The 25136-nt window shown below is 46.0% G+C and overlaps 1 protein-coding gene across 9 annotated transcripts in view; it reads left to right on the top strand.

The window, feature by feature from the left end:
• LOC140408395 (janus kinase and microtubule-interacting protein 1-like) overlaps positions 1-25136 on the top strand; it is a 517156-nt gene that overhangs the window by 220301 nt on the left and 271719 nt on the right. For all 9 annotated transcript variants that reach the window (XM_072495527.1, XM_072495531.1, XM_072495530.1 and 6 more), the window contains one exon: positions 22750-22987. In XM_072495527.1, coding sequence (XP_072351628.1) covers positions 22859-22987 — 129 coding nt within the window. In that variant the 5' untranslated portion in view covers positions 22750-22858. The remainder of the gene's footprint in view (positions 1-22749; positions 22988-25136) is intronic.

The raw sequence follows: 25136 nt of genomic DNA, 5'->3' as shown, positions 1-25136 counted from the left end.
CGGGGTATAAGAGCCCGTGCCGCCCCAGCAGCCTTCATTCTGAGCTGCTGGGGGAAACATCTAGCTTATTAAAGCCATCAGTTGGACTACAACCTTGCTTTAGTGGTCATTGATCGTGCATCCAATAGGTTAGAGAAAGAATTCACATTTAGTGTTTTTATGAAAATGGAATGAAAACTGGAGAATTGGTCATGGCTCCTATGCCAGCACAGTCCCTTTAAGGGGCAAACCCTTGCGGTCCACGTGACCGTCTCTGGGCCTATTGCATGGGAGCGTGCGAATGTCGATCAATGAGGAAAAAGCATGGGGCCCTGGGAACGGGATCCTGGGTAGAATGGATGCTGGAGTCAGAGAGCGAAGATTTGTTTGGTGACTCTGTGCCTGTGTATAGTTTACCTTTGACCTGTTATCAATAAATCCTTCTTCCATTTTCCTGGACGTCTCACTAGTATTGCCTTGAGCCATCACAGCCCCTACAAATGGTGCCAAATGTTTACAGTGACCAAAACCGGTTAATTAGCATACAATATTCTCTATCCAACGTGATCTGAATTGAATTAGTTTATGTTAACCAATTGAATGTCTAAACTTGATGTAAATTAGACTCTTCAGATCCAGACCTGCCTGCCCCTTTGCAACGTATAAAAGCTGTCTGGCAGAGGCTGGCATTTTTCTTAATCAATTCTCGGTGTAGGTGAAAACACTCTTTGATCTACAAGTCAAAGTTATAGGGCGAAATTCTCCGGAAACGGCGCGATGTCCGCCGACTGGCGCCCAAAACGCGCCAATCAGAAGGGCCGCCCCAAAGGTGCGGAATGCCCCAACATTGAGGGGCTAGGCCAACGGTGGCGGAAACGGCCTTTGTTGCCCCGCCAGCTGGCGCAGAAATGACATCCCCGGGCGGCGCATGCGCGGGAGCGTCAGCGGCCGCTGACAGTTTCCCACGCATGCGCAATGGAGGGAGTCTCTTCCGCCTCCGCCATGGTGGAGACCGTGGTGGAGGCGGAAGGGAAAGAGTGCCCCCACGGCACAGGCCCGCCCGCGGATCGGTGGGCCCCGATCGCGGGCCAGGCCACCGTGGGGGCACCCCCCGGGGCCAGATCGCCCCCCCGCCCGCCCCCCAGGACCCCGGAGCCCGCCCACACCGCCTTGTCCCGCCGTTCAAAAGGTGGTTTAATCCACACCGGCGGGACAGGCAATTTATCGGCGGGACTTCGGCCCATCCGGGCCGTAGAATCGAGCAGGGGGGCCCGCCAACCGGCGCGGGCCGATTGCCGCCCCCGCCGAATATCCGGTACCGGAGACTTCGGCAACCAGCGGGGGCGGGATTCACGGCAGCCCCCGACGATTCTCCAACCCGACAGGGGGTCGCAGAATGACGCCCATAGTCTCCGTCCATTTATCTTAGTTTTGCGACAACAGATGTACCTGCAGTCAGGAGCGCACATAAATGCTGCAGTGTTGAGTGAAACATTGTCAACACTGATTTGCTTTGTCAAAGATTGGCAGCAGATATAGTCCAGTATTTGCTAGTGATACAACGTGTTTCTAAGAAGTGTTCAGTTCTTACAAAATGTGGTCAAACAAATCAGTGACAAGGATGCTATCAAGTTAAAAATAGATATGAGAGTAACCTTCGTCGTTCTAATTGATTAGGAATATTTACGCTGCCTAGTCTTCTACACATACAGAACTGTCGAATTAGCATCAGTACAGACGCAGCCATTATACCCAAAGTGATTTACGGAGTAAACTTTCAATTTATCTAGTGCAGCAGCTCCCCCAATCCAGTTCTCTTCGTGTCATTTAAAAAAATAATGCTTGCTCCACAAAAACAAAGACAAACTATGAAAATTTTATATAATGAGTGAAGCTAATCCTTTTTTGATGATCTGACTTTTGAAAGAGCCAATTGATGGTGAGGTAAAAACAAAATACTACAGGTGTCCAAATGTTGGAAATCTGAAGTAAAATCAGAAAATGCTGGAAAAACACAGGAGGTCTGGCAGCTTCTGTGGGGAGAGAAACCGAGTTAACGGGCAGGATTTTCACTCCCCCTCCACCTCTCCCGTGGCATGTTTTGCGGGTAACACTGCAGGTAACATTAGCTAATACGGATGTAGATGCTCTTCTTTTAGTTAAAGAAGACTTTGTTAAGCAATCCTAGATGATGACCACAGGCTGCTTTACCCTTTGAGGGGGAGAGCTGACTGGTGGTGACTTAACCTGAGGATTACCACACCTCAGGCGAGGTTCAAGGTTGAGAAGGCGGGGCCTTCATGAATAACCTCAGCCGGTACAGGAATTGAACCTGCGCTGCTGGCCTCGTTCTGCATCACAAGCCAACTGGCCCGCCAGCTGAACTAAACCAGCCCCCACAATACATTTATATTGAAGTGGACTAGAAACTAACATGAAAGTGTGAGCTGTATTGTATTTGTGGCTTATTGTCGAATCCATTAATTGAATGCTAAGAAAGGAAGCATCAGTACTCATTTTTAAACAACCTCTTGCTCTGCAGAAAAGTCAGATTGGAACGGTTCAGCATGCTGGGCGATAATCATTTCCTACAGGAATTTGTAAGAGTTTAAGTTGAGAGTGAAGAGGTGAAACTGCTTAAAACTTAAATGTACTTGGACCTTGGTTTTAATTTGTTGCCAATTGGCTCAGTACATGTTCTACTTACTTATCTTTTTCAATGCATCGGCAATCCCTCCTCCAGCAAGCTATCCCGCTAATCAAACTATAGAACAACTACATATAAAAACAAGAACAAGTTAACTGAATTGCCAGGAGTCAAATTGCCTGCACTGTGTGGAGAATTTTATATCACCCTTGCTGTTGCAATTCCTATATTTAAAAAGGGAACTGGAACAATTGGAATTGGATTGGGGGGGGCGGCACGGTGGCACAGTGGCTAGCACTGCTGCCTCACAGCGCAAGGGTGATTGTCTGTGTGGTGTTTGCACTTTCGCCACCTGTCTGCGTGAGATTTCTACAGGTGCTCCAGTTTCCTCCCACAGTCCAAACATGTGCAGGTTGGGTGGATTGACCATGCTAAATTGTCCCTTAATGTCCAATGATGTGTAGGTTAGGTGGGGTTACAGGAAAGGGGGGAGGGGGGAATTGGACCTAGATAGGGTGCTCTTTTAGATGGCCGATGCAGACTCGATGGGACGAATGGCCTCTTTCAGCGCTGTCGGAATTTTATGGAACTCCCAGGGAACTATAAACAAATAAGTTTAACGGCAATGATAGGAAAAAGAATGCAATCCTCGTTCAAAGATGTAACAGAAGAGCATTTAGAAACTGAAAGTCTAATAAAGAGTAGTCAGCATTGTCATGATCCCAGACCAGACCCCCAAGTTTTTAGTAAGATCCAGCTAGGAATAGAAACATTGAAAATAGAAGCAGGAGGAGGTTTTCAGCCCTTTGATAAGAGCATCCTACCTAGGCTCACTTCGCCACTCTATCCCGTAACCCTACCTAACTTGCACATCTTTGAACACTAAGGGTAATTACTGCATGGTCAATCCCCCTAATCTGCACATCCTTGGCACATTGTTAGATGTAACATGCTCTTCTTTGGAATAATAGTGTTACAGGACTTTGTTTTAATACCAAGTGATAGAGCAGGGCCTTGGTTTCATGCCTCATCTGAAAATGGCACCCAATGTAGTGCTCACTCAGTACTGCATTGGACATACCACTCATAATCGACCAGCTCAAAGCATCAGTCGCTATTGCGTTCACCATTATGATACGCTCCAATATAGAGAGGTAGGAAAAGCTACCAATCAAATGACTCATTGCCAACCAATAACCATAAACCACCAGGGGAAAAAAATTAGAAAAATGATTTGAATGGCCTTTTCGAGCACTTTGTTTGTCTCACTCTTACATATATAACATTGAATGGATTTCTTGGATCACACCACGTCCTGTGGACAGACACATTGTTAGTCTCATACACAAACCTATAGTGCAGTAGTGAGTGCTGCGGCCTCTGGATATTTCTGCTCACGTGCATAGGCATGTTAATATGGTTCTTAAATCCTACGGGAATAACATGACAATGTAACACACCAACTGCAAAGAAGCCAAGGCCCCCTGAAGATTTAAAAAATTTTCTTCATTCCTTCATAATATTTAACAACTTCCATGGAGTGAGCACCGGAAGCTCCATTTTGCAGCATCTCCATCTTGCTGGACACACAAGATGTGCGCCTGGTGGCAGTGGTGCCCACCTAGTTTGCTGAAAAATCCATTGCTTCGAAAGGGTGTGGTATTATCATACATGATGGTAATGTAAGGGTTAATGAAATGGATGTAATCAGCCACTAGAGGGAGCTAATCCTAGAAGTATATAAAGGATGACGCTGAGTCTTGTGGGACCCAAGGAGTGGGATTCTCCGACCCCCCCCCCCCGCCAGGCCGGAGAATCGCCAGGGGGGGGCGGTGTGAATCCCACCCCTGCCAGCTGCTGAACTCGCCGGCGCCGGGGTTTTGGCGGGGGCGGGAATCGTGCCGCGCCGGTCGGCGGCCGCTGGCAGCGCCCCCCCCCCCCCCCGGCGATTCTCCGGACCGCGATGGACTGAGCGGCCGACCATTTTAGGTACCTACCGGCGGGACCCGGCTCTGCGGGCGGCCTCCGGGGTCCTCGGTGGGGGGGCATGGGGGGATCTGGCCCCGGGGGGTGCCCTCACGGTGGCCTGGCTCGCCATCGGGGCCCACCGATCAGCGGGTGGGCCTGTGCCGTGGAGGCACTCTTTCCCATGCACTGGCTGCTGTGAACCTCCGCCATGGTCGGTGCGGAGATGAACCCCCTGTGCATGTGCTTGGATGACGCCAGCACAGGCTGGTGCTCCCGCACATGCGCCAACTCGGGCCGGCCAGCGGAGGCCCTTCGGCGCCGGTTGGCATGGCGCCAATCACCTTCTGTGCCAGTTGGCGCGACGCCAACCCCGCTGCTGCTGGCCTAGCCCCTGAAGGTGCGGAGGATTCCGCACCTTCCGGGCGGCCCGACGCCGGAGTGGTTCACGCCACTCCTCGGCGCCGGGACCGCCCACCCCGCTGGGGAGGGGAGAACCCCGCCCAAGGTTAGAGTAGGTGGCAGGAGCAGAAGCAGGTTAGAAGGACTGAAGATAGTGAGAGAGCAAGAGAGAAGTTGATTAAGTTGGAGAGTTAGATGTTGGATGAATACAGTGAGTGTAGCTTATGAGTGAATAATCAACTGTTTAATTTATTAGGGATGGTGATGTGCATCAATGCAAATACATGTAGTCTAGCTAGACACTAGAGGGAGCACAAGAGACATCACACACGCACACTCAACCAATAGATCAGTTAGATAGGACATGACCAATGGACATTCACGATACACACAGAGGTGACACAACCACAGGAGGGCATTACACCAACCCATATATAAAGGACACCACACACATGATCTGCCTCTTTCCAGTGGAGACAGTCAGTGAGTAGAGACACAGGGTTGATTCAATATCACTCCCACCACGTGGATTGCAGCAACTGGTTAGTCAGTCTGGGTAGCTATCGTCGGATTAGCAGTAGCGTCGAACCCGAGTAATAGAAGTGTAAATAGTTTAATAAACGTGTTAAAGTTATCTCCACGTCTGAACCTTCCTTTGTCAAGTGCACCACAAGGAAGCTGCTTATGTTACACCGACAACATAACAAATCAGAATCCAGTTAGTTGTGTTCAATAAACTAGTTTTGTTGGTTTACAAGATTCGTTGTTCTCTGATCAACACAATGTCATGATATTCAGATAAACATATCATGGTGCAAACACACATACACACTGATGGACAGATCAACGGACCAATCAACACACACGCAACATCACAGCCAATCACCAGTGAGAGCACACGCACCATAAAATGGCGAACACCACAGTTCCCGCTCATTCCAGCAGGAGACAGCTCAGGACACAGAGCTCACAGCGTGTCACTCAGACATACACCATGTGCTGAGTGCCTCTCTAAGATAATGTTAGGTCTAGGTCCACAGGTTAACGGGTAAATTACGACCCACAGTCATAAGTTTACAGATGTTGTTATTAAGAGTAATAAAACAGAGTTGTACCATCTACAACCGTGTTGGTTCGTCTGTATAGCGGAACACCCAACACGACACACAACATATTGAAGCCATCTGTGGAGCAAAGCAGAGAACACACAGAGGGGGGAACAGGCACTTTCCATGAGGCATCAGCCAGCAACTACGTGGACCCCTGTTTAAATGGCTGAACAAATGGATAATTTCTTTGAAGGTCAAAGCGCCTTCTTCAACTTGGGAAAGCTCCGTTCTCCCTCTGGCAGCTTCATCTCTCTTGGTGTACAAGCCTCCAGTGTCATGGGTAAGTCAGGGAGTACCCAGCCCAGCTCAACTGCATAAATGTCATTGATCTTGTGTAGACTGCATTGAAATTTCTCCCCTTACAAGGCGATCTAGGAACTCTAGAGTTGAGAGGGACCTGGCATATACATTTGCCTTATATACAATACCAGCATAAACACAAATGTTGAAATGTAATACTGCAAATGGACCCTGAGGGAATAGTTAAGCACCCTTTTCCAGAATTGTTCATGGCCATGCTCATTAAATCTTGACATGCATAAAAACTCATTATGGTTTTTCAGTCTTAATTTCCAGGCCGTTGGTTTATTGCAGCCTTCACTGGCCATTCAGATTTCACTGGACAAATGCAGTGGAGAAATGAAGCGGAAAATATAGGTCACCTCAGCCTTTTAGGATGGAGAATACTGTGCTTTCCAGCTGGCTGCTTTCAGACATAGTTTAATGGAGCCATTAGGGACAGCTTGTTTCAGGCCTTTGGAGTGGCAACATTTTGTCAAAGAACATTGTAATTTACTCGGAATAACTTCAGTGATGGAAAAGGACACTGCTGTAGATTGAAGCTAATGATTGACAACAGAATATCTGAACACCACAGATTATTATGCAGTAATATGCCTGTACTGATAAGAGGCTTGTTCGGCTGTATTATAACCTTACCACCATTCAATGAAGATGTGTGGATATATTTGTGTACCACTGACAACAGGGTCGCTTTGTTTAGGTGGGTAGAGTCTGGTGCGGAATAATGGCAGCAGTGTGGGTTCAATACCTGTACGGACTGAGATAGTTCTTGGTGGCTGCCTCCTCCCATTGCCCCCTAGTGATATCATGGCATCAGCTTCATAAAGAAAGAGGGACTATTGATCCCTGGGTGTGTGGGACTTGGGGGATCGTAGAGACCATCACTAGTTTTGCTTGTAGGACTATTGACAAATAAGTCAAATTTCGAAGCTTAGGCACTAAAATTCTGCTGGTCTCCCATCATACCTCCAGGTGGATACCATAGAACCCTGATAGACTATCAGGTCACTGACCTTTTTTTAACTTTCATGGTGCATGGTTCTGTGGTTCTCTGTCTATAACATGGTTGTGATATTTGTTGATAGAAGCTTCAGTGTGAGCGATATTGAGGTGTGTGCTTGCATAGCATTGTTAACAGTTGTTGATATTGGTTCAGATACCGAATATTGCTTTATTGAATTCTATTAAATAAAGAAACACTTGGACCGCACATCAGAGTGGCCTCAATATCCTTTATTCTTGTGGTTCCACCTTTGAAGGTTTATTTCTCCCAGGCACTGCCGTCTTGCTTGATGGTTTAATTGTTTGGGTTGTTTGTGCATCAGAAAAATTGGACCATTTTAATTTCTGTTTAAATCTTCTGCCCCCTAGGGTTTCTTTGGCTGAGTGTTTCCCTAAACTATTGGATTCCACCATTTATATTCAATAACCAGCTAATATCACTGCACTGTTTCTATTTAAGTAGTGTTGAATGTGTTTTAAAAAAATTTGCATTTGATCTTCCATCATAACATCCCTATGTATAAAGTTTGATTAATTCAAATGCTTGTCCCTGCTAACTTTACAATCTGGAGCAGTTGAAAGTTGGAAGGAAATGTGGGTCTTGGGAATGAATTAAATTGGACACTATTCCAGCTGGTGAGGCATAGTAGCTTTCATTAAATTGAAGCACCATCAATACTGTTGCTAATACAAGCACATCAGACTAGAACAAATATATTGTGATTTTTGGTTTATATCAGATGCACAAAGCACATTTGGTAGGATATTCCCTGCAACCCACTGTGTGTTTTGGGGTGGTCAAGCCGCCACCCCCCCCCCCCCCCCCCCACCCACGGCTACCTGGCGGGAATCTGGAGGGGGGAAAGTGTTAATGAAAATATCGTCAGGATTAGGTTTTGACGTGCTGCCAGATCGCTAAACCCATCTTGTTTTCCCAGTAAATTTTAGAGCCGCTTCTCTCTTCTTTTGACAAATCAATATATGTACTTAGGGCGCGACCTAACCAAATTGCAACAGAGTCCCATGACGACGGCGTCCCCTCACTCCCACAGCCCACCTCACAAGCGCATGACACCTCCAGCCTGATCCCCAGTGGGGGGATAATGTCAGCTTGACACTCTGGCAATGCCACCAGGGCAGCTGCATTGCCAGGGTGCCACCCTGCCCAGAGGGCAACCATCTGGGGTCCTGCAATCCCCAGGGGAGACTCCCCCAAGTGCCTCTCCATCTGATCCCCATTTGAAGGATCTCCCAGCATCTCGTGGCCATGCCGCACTACCTTTTGGGTACAATGGGTTAATCTCTTTGGCTCTGTCTGACAACACATTTCTCCCACAGTTCGGACCAAGAGCTCAACTCCGGTTGTTGCTTTGTGAATACGAGGTTACATTTTGAGAAATGATTGAGACTTCAAGATGGAAAAATATAATCCTTAACACGGTGATAAGACAACAGTTTCATTGTGGAAGATATGTAGTTAGCTGAAAGCGGGTATGAGAGAAGAGACAGCACATAATTACTGTTGCAGACTTGGAGGGAAAAAATTTCAAAGTGCCACTTGCTTACTTCTGCCCTTAATGTTTTTGAAGTGCTAATTTTCTGGTAAGAGGCATTAATATTCAGAGAACATGTTGAGATGAGCAGTACAATGCAAACATGACAGCAAAATGGAACAATATAATGGAAATGGCACTCAACCTGAGCAAAGTAGAGCCATTAGACCAGAAAATGATCCATTGCTGTCTGCTAAAAATAATGACCTGTGGCAACTAAACCACATTACATTGCAACCTGTATTTTACCACGGTTATATTTTAAAACCAAATATTTCAGAGAAACATGCTGAAATTCTAATGCTGTTATTTAGATTTAGCATTGACATCAAGAATACAAATTATAAAGATCACATTATATATATATATATATATATATATATATTATATTAATATATATCATATTATATTGCACTAATATATATCACACTAACAGGTCCAAGACTGTGAGCACTAAGCATATCTTCACATTTTTTTGCATGGAATTATTTTATATCTCTGTTGGTCATTTTGGCAGCTCCCCCCCCCCCCACCCTCACCCATGCTGCAGTTCGCTGGACGAACAGGCTACTGCTTTGGACCTACATCAATGCTTCTTGTGTTAATTAGCTCAAAGATGTGTGGCAGCAAATCCTGTGAGGAAAACAACATTACCTTCCTCAACAACATGCCTGATGGGGACGGCAGGCATAATCCCACCTCCTCACGCTCGGCACCACCGTGAATTAACTTCCCAAAGTTGCATTTTTTTACTAAAACGCCTTGCTAAATTGTCATTAACCAGGAGCCTTCCACAGGGCGCAATGAATATTTTAAGAAACCTGTGAGAGAAAAATCAACATGAATTTATTCAAAAGCAGCAGCATCAAAGAAATAATTAAAATGTATTCCTAATCTTAGAACATCGCAAACTGCTTTATGACTAATGAAGTTTAGTACTAACCATATGAAGGGGGGGTCGCGGCGGTGGTGGTGGGGGGGGGAGAGGAAAATTGTAGACCAACCAACTGGAGAGCTGCTGTTGGTAATGATTAAGAGTCTGTAATTAAGGAAGGGGAGACTACGCACACAGCCTGAATTGGCGGGGATTCGTAAAAGGGCAGATAATGCCTTGCAAACTTGATTGAATTAAATTTTTTTGAAATGGTGACCAGTGGGCAGGGGAATGTTGATGGATTTTATTTATATGGACTTCTAAAATACATTTATAACATCCTTCAATGAGAGACTGTGAGCTAAAATTGAAGCGCATAGAATTGATGGCAAATTGCTAACCTGGTTGGGAAATTGGCTGTTTGACAGAAAATGTAATAGGGATAATGGCCAGGTATGTGGCCAGCAGGGATCTGTGCTGGGGCCTCAACTTCTCACCATATTTGTTAACGACCCACATGATGGTTTAGAAAGCCACATATTCAAATTTACTGATGCGGCAGAGGGGAGCAAAACTATAATCATTGTGGATGGAAGCATAATATCACAAATAAATGTTGATAGATTAAGTGGACAAATCTATGGCAAAGCGTTTCAATGTGAACAATTGTGAGCTCATCCACTTTGGCCCTAAAAAGGACAGATGGATAATTTCCAAATCGTGGGAAGTTGGAAACAATGAATGCCCAAAGAGACTTTAAGGATACAGGTACTTAGATCATAAAAAGTTATGAACAGATACAGTAAATAATTAAAAAGCCAGCCATTGTATGGAGTGGTATCGTGGTTAGCACTTCTGCCTCACAGTGCCAGGGCTAAATTCTGGCCTTGGTTGACTAAGTGGAGTTTGAACATTCTCCCCGTGTCTGAGTGGGTTTCCTCTGGGTGCTCCAGTTTTCTCCCACAATCCAAAAATATGCAGGTTAGGTGGATTGGTCATGCAAAATTACCCTCAGTGTCGAAAGATGTGCAGGTTGGGTGGATTGGTCACGCTTAATGTGCAGGGTCACAGGAATGGGGCGGGGAGTGGGCCTGGCTGGTGTTCTCTTTCAGAGGATCGGTGCAAACTCGATGGGCCGAATGGCTTCCTTCTGTGGTGTATTCAAATCACTAGGATACAAGGAATTTGAAGTCATAATTGATCACACCTAGAGTACTGTGAGTGATTCTGGACACAACACCATGGGCAGAACGGTAGAATAGTGGTTAGCACTGTGGCTTCACAGTGCCAGGGTCCCAGGTTCGATTCCCTGCTGGGTCACTGTCTGTGCGGAATCTGCACGTTCTCCCCGTATCTGCGTGGGTTTCCTCCGGGTGCTCCGGTTTTCTCCCACAGTCCAAAGATGTGCAGGTTAGGTGGATTGGCCATGATAAATTGCCCTTAGTATCCAAAAAAGGTTAGGAGGGGTTATTGGGTTCGGGGGAGAGGGTGGAACTGAGGGCTTAAGTGGGTCGGTGCAGCCTCAATGGGCCGAATGGCCTCATTCTGCACTGTATGTTCTATTTTAATTGGTTGGGGAGTCGAGGACTAGGGGAATAGTCTAAATCTCGGAGCGAGACATTTTAGGAATGGTTAGGAGAAAATTCTACACACAAAGGATGGTAGAGGTAGGAACCTCTCTTCTACATGGCAGTTGATGATAGATTGATTGTTAACTTTATATCTGAGATTAATATGTTTTAAGGTAAAGTGGGCAAAGGTGAGCATATGGTGTTAGGTTACAGATAAGCTGTCATCTCAATGAATGACAGAACAGGCTCGAGGAGCTAAATGGTCTCTCCTGTTCCTATGTTTTTATGTAGGAAATGCAACGGCCAACTTGCTCACAGCCTGGTCCCACAAACAATAATTGAATTATGGCAAGACCATCTGCTTTATAGATATGGGCAGAGAATTCAATGCTGGCCAGGACACCAGGGCAGGCTACCTTCCTCTTCTTCATAGCACCTCTGATAGTGGAATATTCCCTCGATACTACACTGAATGTTCAAATCCCGGGAGTGGGACTTCTGAACCTTCTGACAAAGATGTGATTGCTACCACTGAGCCACTTCGAACATCAAATTATTGGAAAACCGTGCTCCAGTTGGAAGCATGTATAATTTTACTGTTAGCATTTTTATCAAGGGCTAGAAAACCTCTCTTTATACTGTTCATGCTGTTTTGTAAGGACGAGAAAATTATACCATGTAAAATAGGTTAAATGAGTGTGTCCCATTAAGCCCGGAGGCTTTGGAGGCACAGATAACTTTGGAAATATAATTTGTTCGGGAGTTTTAAGGGTAGTTTTAACCAAAGATAGTTTTAAGGGATTTATATTTGCAATAGAAATAAAGTATAGTTTTAGGTGGGTTTAATTGAATGTTTCTGTGCCTGGAAGGGACTGATAACTAGATTCTTGTGGGCCAACGCTCTTTGTATGTGTGGGGATTGGTTTCAATTCCAGCTGGAATTCTATTATGATACAGAGAGCTACGACATAAAAAATCAATAGGCCAGAAGAGGTATGCAGGCTTTGCTTAGCAACTGGATGCCCTTGTAAGGTAAAACAAAAAGCTTTCCTTTGTTCTTAGTTTTTTAAAAACTAAATGTCAGAGCAGTTGCAGATAGATAAACAGGGAGAAAACATCTCTCAGCTTTGCTCGAGGCAAGAGAAGCTGTACAATGGAGTAATGTGCAAAAAACACCTCTAGGGAAACTAAAGGATGGTTGGTTTAAGAAATCTGGCAATAGAACAAGATACTGTTCATGGGCAACACTGAGAAAGTTGGGAAAGAATCGGCTGGTAAGACATTAAGGTTCTAAAGTAACCCTAAGGGCACGTGCGATCTCAAGGTCTGTCCTGGATGGGATTAGTGCGATCATTTCCAGCAGCATTGGCTTTTTTCGGGTCCCACCAATGCCACACTCAGTCGCATTTCCTGCGCTCAGGAGCTCTGCTCATCAGTGCAGGAAGAGATTGGTGCACCATTTTTAAATGGCACCCCGATCTCTCAACTCCCCAACGTGATTTCTGGACCCTCCCAAGACCCCAGCGCACCTGTTGGGGGGTCCGGGAATCATGTCGGGGAGTCAAGCGATCGGGATGCCATTTAAAAATGGCGCACCAATCTCTTTCTGCACTGACGATCCCGAACGTGGGAAAAAATCCTGCCCGATCCAAGCGTAGGAAAAATTTCAACTGGGCACCTTGGCACTGCCAACCCCAGGTGGCAATGCCAAGTACCAGGCTGGCCATGCCAAGGTGCCTAGATGGCATTAGCAGTGCCTTAGTGCCATCCTGCCCAGATACAAACCACCTGAGGGCTTCCAATTGCCTGGGAGAGCCCCAAGTGCAGTTCCGTCTGGTCCCCGTTTATGGGAACCAGTGTTAACCAGCATCTTTGGGATCTCCGTGGCCGGGCCGATAGATCCCAGGGAATCATTTAACTCTGCAAGTCTCGGTCCCGCCCATTGTGAGCGGGATATAGAACATATCACGCGATCTTGTTAGATCTTGCGAGATGTAACGACTATTGGGAATCCCGGAAGAGGCCTCTCGCTGGTTCTACCGTCCACGTCCCATCCGATTCCGGCGGAATGCAACCAGTAAGTCACACCCTAAAGGTTCCTGAAGTAATCCTAAAAGTTGTCTTACTACAGTCTATGAAACAAATTTTAAACTAATTGTGAACATAGTATTTGTGTAAGAGTGTGTGTAACAGTGGAAGTCAGTCGAGACAAAGGAATCCTGAAATGGGTTGGTGCAAAATCCTGGACTGGATTCATTGGAAAAGGTGGAGCAGAAGCTCTGTTCACAAGAGTCTTAGGAGAACACGGACTGGATTTCAGAATGCAAACCACCAAGGAAAAGCATAGCTATGAGAGAAGATGTTAAAACCTGGTTTTGGGGGTGGAATTTGGAAACTCTCGTATGACAATTATCTGGGGTGATGCTGAGGAGAAATCCACTGACATTACCTTGGGTTCACAGTGGAGTGTCTGTTAGACCACAGCCAATCTTCGTCCTTTAAAAAAAGGCTTTGGGTGCGATTCTCCCAAAAGGGAACAAAGTCCCCTACCGAGCACATTTAGCCACGTGTTTCCTGGCGCTCACAGTGCCAAGAAACAAAGAAGGGCGCTGAATGGGGAATGCGCAGCTGAGGCCACACATAGCTCGCTGGAACTCCCTGTTGTAGCCTCAGAGATCGGGACGCCATTTTTAAATTGTGCCCCAATCTCTGAGGCTCCTGGAACAATCCCCAATTTCTACCCGAAGCACTGGAAGGGTCTCCCGCTCCGCCCCTCAACACCCACGCCAGGCAAGCCCGGCCCGAACGTGCATGCAAGATAGTCCAGCTTGGCATCTTGGTAGTGCCAGCTGGGCACCTTGGCAGTGCCAGGCCAGCACGCATGTGGCACTTTCAGGGTGCCAGGCTGGCACTGCCAGAGTGCCCAGGTGGCACCAGCAGTGCCAGAGCACCACTCTGCCCAAAGGGCATGCAGCTGGATGGGAAATCCCCATGAGTGCTATTCCGTCTGGCCCCCATTTGTGGGGACCAGTACTGAATGGCGCTCGCCCAAGGTCTCTGAGGCGAAGAGGTTGAATCCCAGAGCCTCAGCTACCTTGGGAACCTGAACATTAGAGTGAGACTTACTGCCTCGCTCTAATATGCAGATTTGCCCAAAAGTGATTCCCGCCCATTGTGGGTGGGATTCACATCACAACGTCTTGCGAGACCTCGTTGGATTTCAGAGATGTGGCGAGCCGGGTAGATCTCAGGAGCGTGGTCTCCCGGCTTTCAACAGCCACGCCGCGCGAGCTGCTTCTCAGGCGCAGTGTGGCCGTTAGATCGCGCCGTTTGTGTGTAGACAGAAATTGTTTGCACTTTTAATCTACAACTGTATTATCATTGTCGCAAGTGTTTATAAGGATGGCAGAAGTTGATCTAGATGGATCATGTTCTTTTTTATTTGGCTCATGATCGCGACAGTGTATAAGATACCTGTTTGTATTTTATCTCCCAGGTACAAAGTCTAAACCCTTACCAATTCTGTTCCATGCAGTAGGCAGTAATACAATTGAGCCTGGAAATATAATAGTAATACTGCCTTCATGGCCCAACTTGTGAGATTGAAACGACATATTAAAAAAAACAAGAATTACTTTGTAGTCAGAAACAGTAACAGATTTAATGTCAATCTGTTACTAATGTGTCAAGTCACAAGATATGTGTGGACGATAAGAGACCATTCAAACCGTTTTAATTCATCCATCCAGATTCTCACCATCAATATTTTGGATATTTTAAAAACATTTCTGCTTATCTCCAGGATGAAAGAAAAGATTTGGTTCTCGTTTCCTGATAAACCGCTGAACACGTTTCCTTTTAGCACTCAGGTGGTTTTATAGTTCCGATAAACTGAACTTAAAGCTAGAAGGATGGGGTTTGGAGGAACAGGATTTGAAGCTTTGCTGGCGGGTACTGATCTGTGAGAAGGAACTTAGCCAGATTTCAACGGCAATGCCACCGGCTTGTAAATATGGGAAATCTTTCCAATTCGCTGACCACAGAAGTTAAATTAAACAATGTATTTGATTTTCGTTAAATGATTGCTAATAAAATGAAAATTGGCGGGATTTATTTTTTGCCATTTACTTCATACATTTTGTGATTCTGAACAATCAGCTGTTGCCTTCTTCTTAACCTATTAGTTATTTTGACCTTGCTTCCTCACCAGACTAAACAATAACCTTTGCAGTTCCCAAATCTGCAATCTACTAGCTGGGTCTTGGTTCCACTCATTCGAGACCTTGGGATTTTATTTTGTTTTCATTTCTGCAAACGTAGGTTACAATGAGGATTGCACATTTTGTAGCTGAACTGACAGAAATTGGAAAAGACGTTAAGTTAGACTGGAGAGAAGAACATAAAATGGATGCAAAGGAACTAAAATATCACCATATTTTCAAAGTCTGAAATTCTAGTTTTAAAGTTAACTAGGAACCCGTGCTCTAAATCTATTAATCCCATTCTGGGTTGGTTTGCAATTCTGGTCAGAATTGCAAATCAGAGATCGCCGCATTCTTTCAACAAGAGTCTGGTGCGTATGCAGCCTTGGAAGATCATAAACAACTAGGAGTGGAAAAGTTCATCACCTAAATGTTTGCATTTGGCGATCTCTCTGTTGTGAACTCTGTCAAGCTCAATAATTATTGGTTTCTCTGAAGGGCTAAGCTGACAATATTTTCTACATGATTTAATTTCTGCCCATTTTTTCCATTCTTTACCAGCAAGCCTTTATTTGCTTCTTCTGACCCACCTCAAATCCTGATCTTTTCATTGCTGTTCCTTTGTTATACCATGGTGACTGCGCGTGCTGTGGAGTCTGGGCTTATCTCAACATGCTCAACGTTAGTATGGCAACTTGATGCTGGACTTTTGCCGGCCTTTCAGTCAGTGACTGAGATCCCGGTCGCCTCCGTAAGATTCAGGCCTACAGCTCGGGCAGTGTCGCACTCCCTTGGTCCTGCACTGAAGTGTAGAGCTAGATTATGAGCTCTAATCTTTGATGTGGGACTTGAACCCACAACATTCTGACTCAAGGGTGTGAGTGTTACGAACCAACTCCAACTATCCAACTAATCCCACTCCGTTGCTCTCTCTCCCATAGCCCTTCACATATGATTTTTTTTCCCAAATATATAAAAATCTTGGAAAGCTAAACCACACAGCTCCTGAGATTCTGTGATTTATATCCAGAACAAATGACAGAAATATGAACATGGAATGCAGCTAATGTTCAGGAAGTAATAGCTGAACATCTGCTATCCCCCTCAAAGCAATGACTGAGCAAAGGGCATGATGTGAACTGTTTGTTAAAATAATTTACAGTTGGGAGTTTTAGCTACTGCAGCATCTAGGCCGGAATTCTCCAGTTATCGAGGCTCCAGCAGCGCATGCCCGCCTGCGGGTTTCCCGGCGGCATGGGATGATTTCAATGGATAATCCCATTGACAAGCAGCGGGAAGAGTGAATCCTGCTTCCAGCAAATGTGGCGCAATCGAGAAACATGCCGTTGGCTGACCGGAGAATCCAGTGTGTCTGTTCAGTAGCAAAGGTTTTGTATTCTGTGAACAGCGAATGTTAAAGAACCGGCATGAGTCTGTACGGAGTTTGCACGTTCTCCCTTTGTGTGCGTGGGTTTCCTCCGTGTGCTCCGGTTTCCTCCCACAGTCCAAAGATGTGCAGGTTCGGTGACTGTACGGAGTCTGCATGTTCTCCCTGTGTGTGCGTGGGTTCCTCCGGGTGCTCCGGTTTCCTCCCACAGTCCAAAGATGTGCAGGTTAGGTGGACTGGCCATGCGAAATTGCCCTTCGTGTCCAAAATCGCCCTTAGTGTCGGGTGGGGTGACTGGGTTATGGGGATGGGGTGGAGGTGTGGGCTTGGGTAGTGTGCTCTTTCCAAGAGCTGGTGCAGACTCGATGGGCCGAATGGCCGCCTTCTGTACTGTAAATTATATCATTATATGATATGATAACCCACCTAATGTTTTTCCTCATTGAATTAAATGGAGGAAATTTTGGCTGTTTGCTTCACAGCCGTGTACTCTAATCCACCTGATTTCTAGATGTTCATCAAACTTGGGTGATCAATATGCTGAGAAAATTCTTTGCCTACAATTTGTCCAAAGAGGTCCCTATGCATGAACGCATGTCACTTTCAGCAAGTGAAAATGAGCCACAATATGAGCTTTGACAGCTTATCTGAAATTGGTTGTTTGTGTGCCCATTAGCGCACTCAGGATTGTTCGGCAAGTGCTGCTCAGTTGTCGGATCACATCTAATAGTAGACATTTTGTTTTGGACTTTGCAAGCGCGGGCTGGTTGAGTGCAGTATGTGCCCTGCCCATTATGAACAAATGAGGGAATGACTGCAGAAAATACTGGACAATCGCAGCAGATCTTTGTCAAAGTCATCCAGACTCGAAACGTTAGCTCCCTTCTCTCTCCACAGATGCTGCCAGACCTGCTGAGATTGTCCAGTATTTTCTGTTTTTGTTTCAGATTCCAGCATCCGCTGTAATTTGCTTTTATGAAGGAGCAACTATTTGGTTTGATCTGTTATCGCTAGGCCATACATCTCTGGAACTGCATCAGTACTGAAATTCATACACAATGTTGCTCAATTACGTAGTAGGTGGAAAGTCTTTGTGGACTGATTGCATCATCCTGTTAGTGAAAATACCACGAGCATATTAGTAGCAAGAAACTCCTTCCTTAACCTCTTGTTCAGGTTTTTGAGATACGTTAAATTTTTTAATCCATTCAGGAGATGTGGGAATCGCTGGCTTTGCCAGCACTTTTATTGCCCATCCCTAAGTGCCCTTGAGAAGGTGTTGCTGAGTTGCCTTCTTGAACCCCTGCACCGCTGCAGTCCATGTCGTGTAGGTGCACCCACAGTGCTGTTAACGGGAGGGAGTGCTAGGATTTTGACCCAGCGACAGTGATGGAATAGCGTTATATTTCCAAGTCAGGATGGGATTGATTTGGGGAGCAATGTCCAGGTGGAGCCATTTCCATGTATCTGCTGCACCTGTTCATCTAGATGGTAGTGGTCATGGGTTTTGGAAGGTGCTGTTTAAGGAGTACGCACTGCTGCTGCTGTGAGTCAGTGATAGAGGGAGTGAATATTTGTGAATGGTGGGCTGCTTTTTCATGGATGATGTCGAGCTTCTTGAGTGTTGTTGGAGTTTCACTGATCCAGAAAAGTGGTGAATATTCTGTCACCCTCCTGACCTGTGCCGTGGCTTTGTGAACAGGCTTTTGGGAGTCAGGAGGTGGGTTACTCACCACAGGATTTCTAACCTCTGGCCTGCTCTTGGAGCCACTGTATTATGTGGCTAGTCGAGTTCAGTTTCTGATCAATGGTAATCCTCAAGATGTTGATAGTGAGGGATTTAGCAATGTTAATGAGAGATAGACCGGACACTGCTCCGGTCCGAAAGTGACGGTCTTTGACCCATTTGTGTGATACACAATGAGCAGCAATGTAATCCTGCAGGTTGGCTTTGATGTGCTTTATTTCTGAATCCAGCTTACCAGGTAGGAAAATGGCTAGTGTCCTGGTTACAACATTACTGATAAGGCACATCTTCCAGTGCGTGGAGCTAGGAAAGGGAGCGCATTAAACTGATCCATTTAAAAAAAATGGATTTGTGTGGTCCTTACATCGTGGCCGCAGGTACAAAGATCGCAAACGTATAATCTGTGTGTTGGAAAATGCAAGGTGTAGGAGTTTTAGTTCATTCCATCGCAGATGCTTTTCTCATAGAAAATGATGAAAGCATTAGTGAGAGCTGGGCCGAGAGGGTAGCCTATTGTAACACCATCCATTTGGGCATACATGGTGTCATTAAAACTAAAACTGACTACACAAGTTGCTAAGTTCATAGACATAGACATAGAATTTACAATGCAGAAGGAAGCCATTCAGCCCATCAAGTCGGCACCGGCTCTTGGTAAGAGCACCCTACCTAAGCCCCATGCCTCCCCCTATCCCCTTTATCCCCGTAATCCAACCTAACCTTTTTGGACACTCAGGGCAATTTAGAATGGCCAATCCACCTAACCTGCACATCTTTGGACTGATTCAGAAAATAACATCACTTCTATATTGCTGTGATATACTGAATACAGCACGAATGTCAATGGCTTCTTTCAGTGGCACTTTTGGAAATAAGCTCGCAATGTTGAAGGAGCATGGCTCCATTCACCACACCCCCTGCAGTCTCCCACTGGCACCTCCAGCTCTTGTTTCCCAGCATCCCCCCCCCCAACTGCGCAACCCCCCCACCACACAGAGACCTCACACCTCTGGTTCCACCTATTGTCCTGACACCCCCCTCCTTCTCCCCCTCCCACCTGTGCCTCCTCAGACTTCGCTCTGTCCCCCTGTTGGAAACAAAACTTGAAAGGGAAGGAAAGGAGGAAAAGTTTCCAGGCGGGAGTGTGGGGAACTGGAGGGGCTGGTACTTGGTGTGTCGGGGTTGCGACCTAAAGGAGGCAGGGGATGCCAGGGTTGTATGGTTCGAGGGTACTGGGACGCTACGGGCGGAGCAGGAGGGACAGGGTGAGCCGTGGCCGCCAGCAGAGCAAAGGAAGAGCAGCTGAGGAATTATGAGCATTCTTAAATTAATTTTCATAACTGTTTCATGTGAACATTTTTCTATCAATATACAGGAATAGGACGTCAATCCACCCTGCCTGTTTGCTGGCTTGTCCCTGTGAATCCTGTGTGTAAAAACCTCTGCCAGGTGTGGGCAAATAAGCCAATCTCCTGCACTAATGGTTCTTGCCAGAAACGGTTTGACCATCAGCGTGGACTCCTGAGCTCATTCAAGCACACTTGCATCTTCTGGATTTCAGCATAAGTGAGCCCCCATGAATTTGCAATAATGTCGCAGCCCTCGATAACAACAAAGTTCTCCGTGCTCACCGCAGTTGACCTAATGGTGAATAAATAAAATTGTCTGGATTCCTGCCGTTGCCGGCTTTGTTAGGCTCCACCCCTCCAACTGATTGTGTGATTCTCTCTTCCCCATTGAATTTTCACAGCGTTGTTCAATACGGCAAGAAAGGCCGGCTGTACAGCATGCAAACGTCACCCTGAGCCAGTACGCTGTCCATTTTGGGGAAGATTCCGGCTTTTATCTCTCCGAAACCTGCTCATTGGCCCCTTGAGTAAGAAAAATGTTGAAACATGGCCCCCCCCACGTGAAAAGATTGGACATGCTTGATTTAGAAAGACAGGGGCAGCAAGCACTAAGGAACACCATAACCTGTAAGTTCCCCTCCAAGCCACTCACCACCCTGACTTGGAAATACATCACCATTCCTTCACTGCACGACACTGGGTCCAAATCTTGGAACTCCCTCCCTGACCGCACTGTGAGTCAGCTCACAACCACCTTCTCAAGGGCAAGTAAATGCTTGTCCAGCTAGCGACATCCGCATCTCTTGAATGAATAAAATTGTGTGTGCGTCTGTTTTTGCGTGCGCGTTTGTGTGCGTCCACGTGTGAATGAATAAGCTAATTTGAAAGAGAAACGTTTAGCAATAAATAAGTTGGAAGAAAATAGGAACAAGTAAGAGATGGCATGAGCTCTATGACAATGGGCTAATTTTCCTGATATCAGGAGATTGAGTACCTTTCAGCGCAGTTCTATAATATAAAGTGGTATAAGCTACCTTCAGTGGGCTTTCGGCACTGCCAATGATAAATTTATTCATTCATTTATTTTTTAATTAATTATTTTTCCAATTGAGGGGCAATTAGCGTGGCTAATCCACCTATCCTGCACAACTTTTTCGTTGTGGGGGTGAGACCCACACAGACATGGGGAGAATGTGCAAACTCCACACGGACAGTGACCTGGGGCTGGGATCGAACCGGGGTCCTCGGCGACCACACTGCCAAGTGTTTTACTATCCCCCGTTGTGATTGGACAACCTTTGAATATAACTGAGTGGCTTGCTAGGCCATTTCAGAGGGCATTTAAGAGCCAACCTCATTGCTGTCGGTCTGGAGCCATATGTAGGCCAGACCAGGTAAGGATAGAATCATAGAATTTACCGGGCATAAGGAGGCAATTCGGCCCGTCGAGTCTGCACTGGTCCTTACAAAGAGCACCCTACTAAAGCCCACGTATCTACCCTATCCCCGTAACCCAGTAACCCCCATTTAACATTTTTTGGACTCTAAGGGCAATTTAGCATGGCCAATCCACCTAACCCACATATCTTTTGACGGTAGTTGGATGGTAGATTTCCTTCCCTAAAGGACATTCTATTGGTATTACAAAACCAAATGGTTGGTTTTATGAAGCAAAATAATGCCTAGTCTGTGTCTTGGCACTTGATCAGAATATTTTAAAAGTTGGTCTTCCTTTTTTTCTGAGAAATCTTCCCGTTTCTGTGTTTATTTCGCTTTTTCTGTATGGCTGAGGCAAGCTATGACATATGCTGTTTCATTCTTTGGTGTAGCCCCATTCCATATAGAACTAGTGGAATACTTTAACGATAGCACCTTTTAATTCCATCCGCCGAAGTCCAATTTCTGTCCAACCGTAGACTGTAGAAAGGAAACAATTCACTTAGTAGGAACTGAACGTGAAAAACAAAAGAACAAAAATGCAACGTGAGGATCCCTGAATTGTGCAGGGAAGAGAAAAAAGGGAGGGGACCTGTTGGGTCAGGTTTTCATTCCCATAGTGATGCCTTATGACCCATCAAGAGTTACTGGACCTATACCTCTAATTGGTGCAAGCTCAATGTAGCTATTTGAATGACAGAAGGTGACGAATTTGACAGAGAATTTACAGACACCAGCATAGTTGGACTTGGGTGTGGTAGGTGAGGGAGGGGCTTTTGGGGCATCAGGAGGCAAGCCACTGGCCACATTTGACCTACTCTGGCATCATCCCCAGGATATTGATGGTGGGGCACACGGTGATGATAATGCCATTGACTGTCAAGCGGTTAGACTTTCTCTCATTGGCGATGGTTGTTGGCAGGCACTTGTGTGTCACAAATGTTACATTCCACCGAGCAGTTCAAGTCTGGCTGTTGCTTTATTATTGATGCTCTAATACCTCAGGAATTTTGAATGGCGCCTAACATGTGCCAACATCAGTGGACAGTCCCAATTCTGACCTAATGATGGAAGAAAGGTCATTAGCAACTGAAGAGACTTAGCCATGATTAACCAATACACTTGGGCTAAGATGATGTGGGGTACAGTATGAGATGGCATTTTGTAATGAATTACAAAGTTAACGTTTCCTTCCACTTTGTTTTGAATGTGTTCGCTCCAGGGTCCAAAGGATGGAGCTGATAATGGGAGGATATTCCATAGGCTACACGATTCTGAGTTAGGAATTACTGACTCCTCCTTCACGGCGTAAGAAGATCCATTGAACAAACATGTCAAAGAAAGCACGTGGGAAGGGCGAAAAGCCCGAGGCGTTAATAGACGCACTGCAAGCTGCCAATGAGGAGCTCCGGGCTAAGCTGACCGATATTCAAATAGAGCTTCAGCAGGAAAAAAGCAAGGTTAGTACTGTGATCAATACGGAATAGCGTTCCAGGGAACATTATTATTTTGCACTGCAACATGAATGGAACGGCGAGTTAAAGAGGTTGAGATGATTCCCATAAATGTTGAGAGCCGTTTATTAACATCACCTCAATTCTGCCGGTGCGGGTTATATTCCTCTTTATAACATGTGCAGGGTTAAGGAATCGTTTTTGTAAAGATTACGTTATAGGCGGAATTTTCATTTTGGGTGTGAAAAGACGAGTGTAGCCTACCGGCCTTTCCCGCCAAATGTTTTTACATTTAGTCAAAGTCCTGGTGGAGGGTCCCACGACATCAACTCTGGCAGGGTGGGCTCAGCAACCTCGGCTTTAAGGAGATCAGGGCACTCTTAAAAAATTTGTGTGAATTGTAACAAAGATGCAGCATCCCCGCACCCACTTTACGTCGCCATGGGGTTTCATGGGGAGGGGAGGTGAGGGCCTGCACCAGATGAGGGATGTTTCCAGCCAATCCGCCTGGCTTTCCTCCCCTGATGGGGGGACACCCAGACCCACAAGCCAAGAGGAGGTGTCATACGCCCTTATGCCCAGCACTCGCACATTGTGGGGGGAGGGCGGTGAATCACTGTGAGGGGTAGGCAACACGGTGAAGAGGAGCCAGAAAAGATACAAGGTAGTTTTATTTCCGCAGATGTCCATTGAATCCTCAGGGCTGAAGAGTTGCTGTCTAGTGTTTTGGATCTTCAGTCAGCAGCCACAGCACTGCTTCAAACCTCCTGGGGTTCTTTGCATCATATCCTGGGAGCAAGCATTGTCAAGAAGCCAGCCTGTGCTGGGGACACATCAGGCCCAGGCCAATAATCTGAACTGACAAAATCAAATCAAGCATAGTATACCGAGGGTACAGCACACCTAATGTAGAGTAATAGGTGCAACAGTGAGCTTTTAGTGGATTTTCTTCTGTTTCGCAAACTCTTTACTGAAATGGGTATTTTATATTTCATTACCCTGCTGATATGCCATTCAATTTACTAATTTGGTCTGTTCTCAGCTATCTCTTACCCTGCAGAAAATGGGCATTCAAGATGGGAAAATATATTTTTCTAAACTTGTAACGGTTTATAAGATTGAGTTAAAACTTCAGTCAGCAGAATTTTTATTGCTCAATCTGTCACAGGGGATGCGCCGTGAGCAGACTGAAGCTGTTTAACTGGGTAATAACAGGGACATCAGAATGTTGGTGGTTGTAATAAAATCTCTCTCCCCCCCCCCCCCCCACTGTCTTCAAAGTTTACTAGACCTATGGGACAGAAATGGTTTCCATTTATCTGAATGAAATTTGACTTGGAAAGCAGCAAAGTAAATTTGACAATTCAAATGATTTCCTTTGTATGTTGTGAAGAAACGGGCGACTTAAGGTTTGAGGACATTTGAAGATTAATCGTCAGACTGCTGGGGGCTTAGATGAGTGTGTGAATGTACCATCAGTGTAAGATTTTGCAAGCATGGGATCATCAACTAAAGAGAGGCTGTTTGTGTTCCATCAAAACGTGGAAATTCTGCTCTGGGCCTGCTGTAGACCAGCAGAATAAGCCTGGAAATGAGGCAGATTCCAGTTCCTCCAAGATTCCACCCCTTTTCAAGTTTTTAAAAAAATATAAATTTGCAGTGCCCAATTAATTTCTATAATATAAAGTGGTATAACCTCCCTTCAGGGGGCTTTCGTCACTGCCAGTGATAAATTTATTCATTCATTTATTTTTTAATTAATTATTTTTCCAATTGAGGGGCAATTTAGTGTGGTCAATCCACCTACCCTGCACATCTTTGGGTTGTGGGGGCGAAACCTACCCAGACGCGGGAAGAATGTGCAAACTCCACACGGACAGTGATCCAGAGCCGGGATCGAACCTGGGACTCCGGGCCCCGATGGGCCGAGCGTCCGCCCGTTTTCGGCCAGTCCCACCGGCGTGAAATACACAAGGTCTGTACCAGTGGGACCTGGCTCTGAGGGCGGCCTGTGGAGTCCTCGGCGGATCTGGCCCCGGGGGTGGGGGGGGCGGCCCCCACGGTGGCCTGGCCCGCGATCGGGGCCCACGGATCTGCGGGCGGCCCTGTGCCGTGGGGGCATTCTTTCCCTCCGCGCCGACCTCTGTAAAGCTCC

Source organism: Scyliorhinus torazame, chromosome 3 (genome assembly GCF_047496885.1).
Source record: "Scyliorhinus torazame isolate Kashiwa2021f chromosome 3, sScyTor2.1, whole genome shotgun sequence".
Classification (NCBI taxonomy): domain Eukaryota; kingdom Metazoa; phylum Chordata; class Chondrichthyes; order Carcharhiniformes; family Scyliorhinidae; genus Scyliorhinus; species Scyliorhinus torazame.
This window is presented reverse-complemented; position numbering and strand designations above follow the sequence as displayed.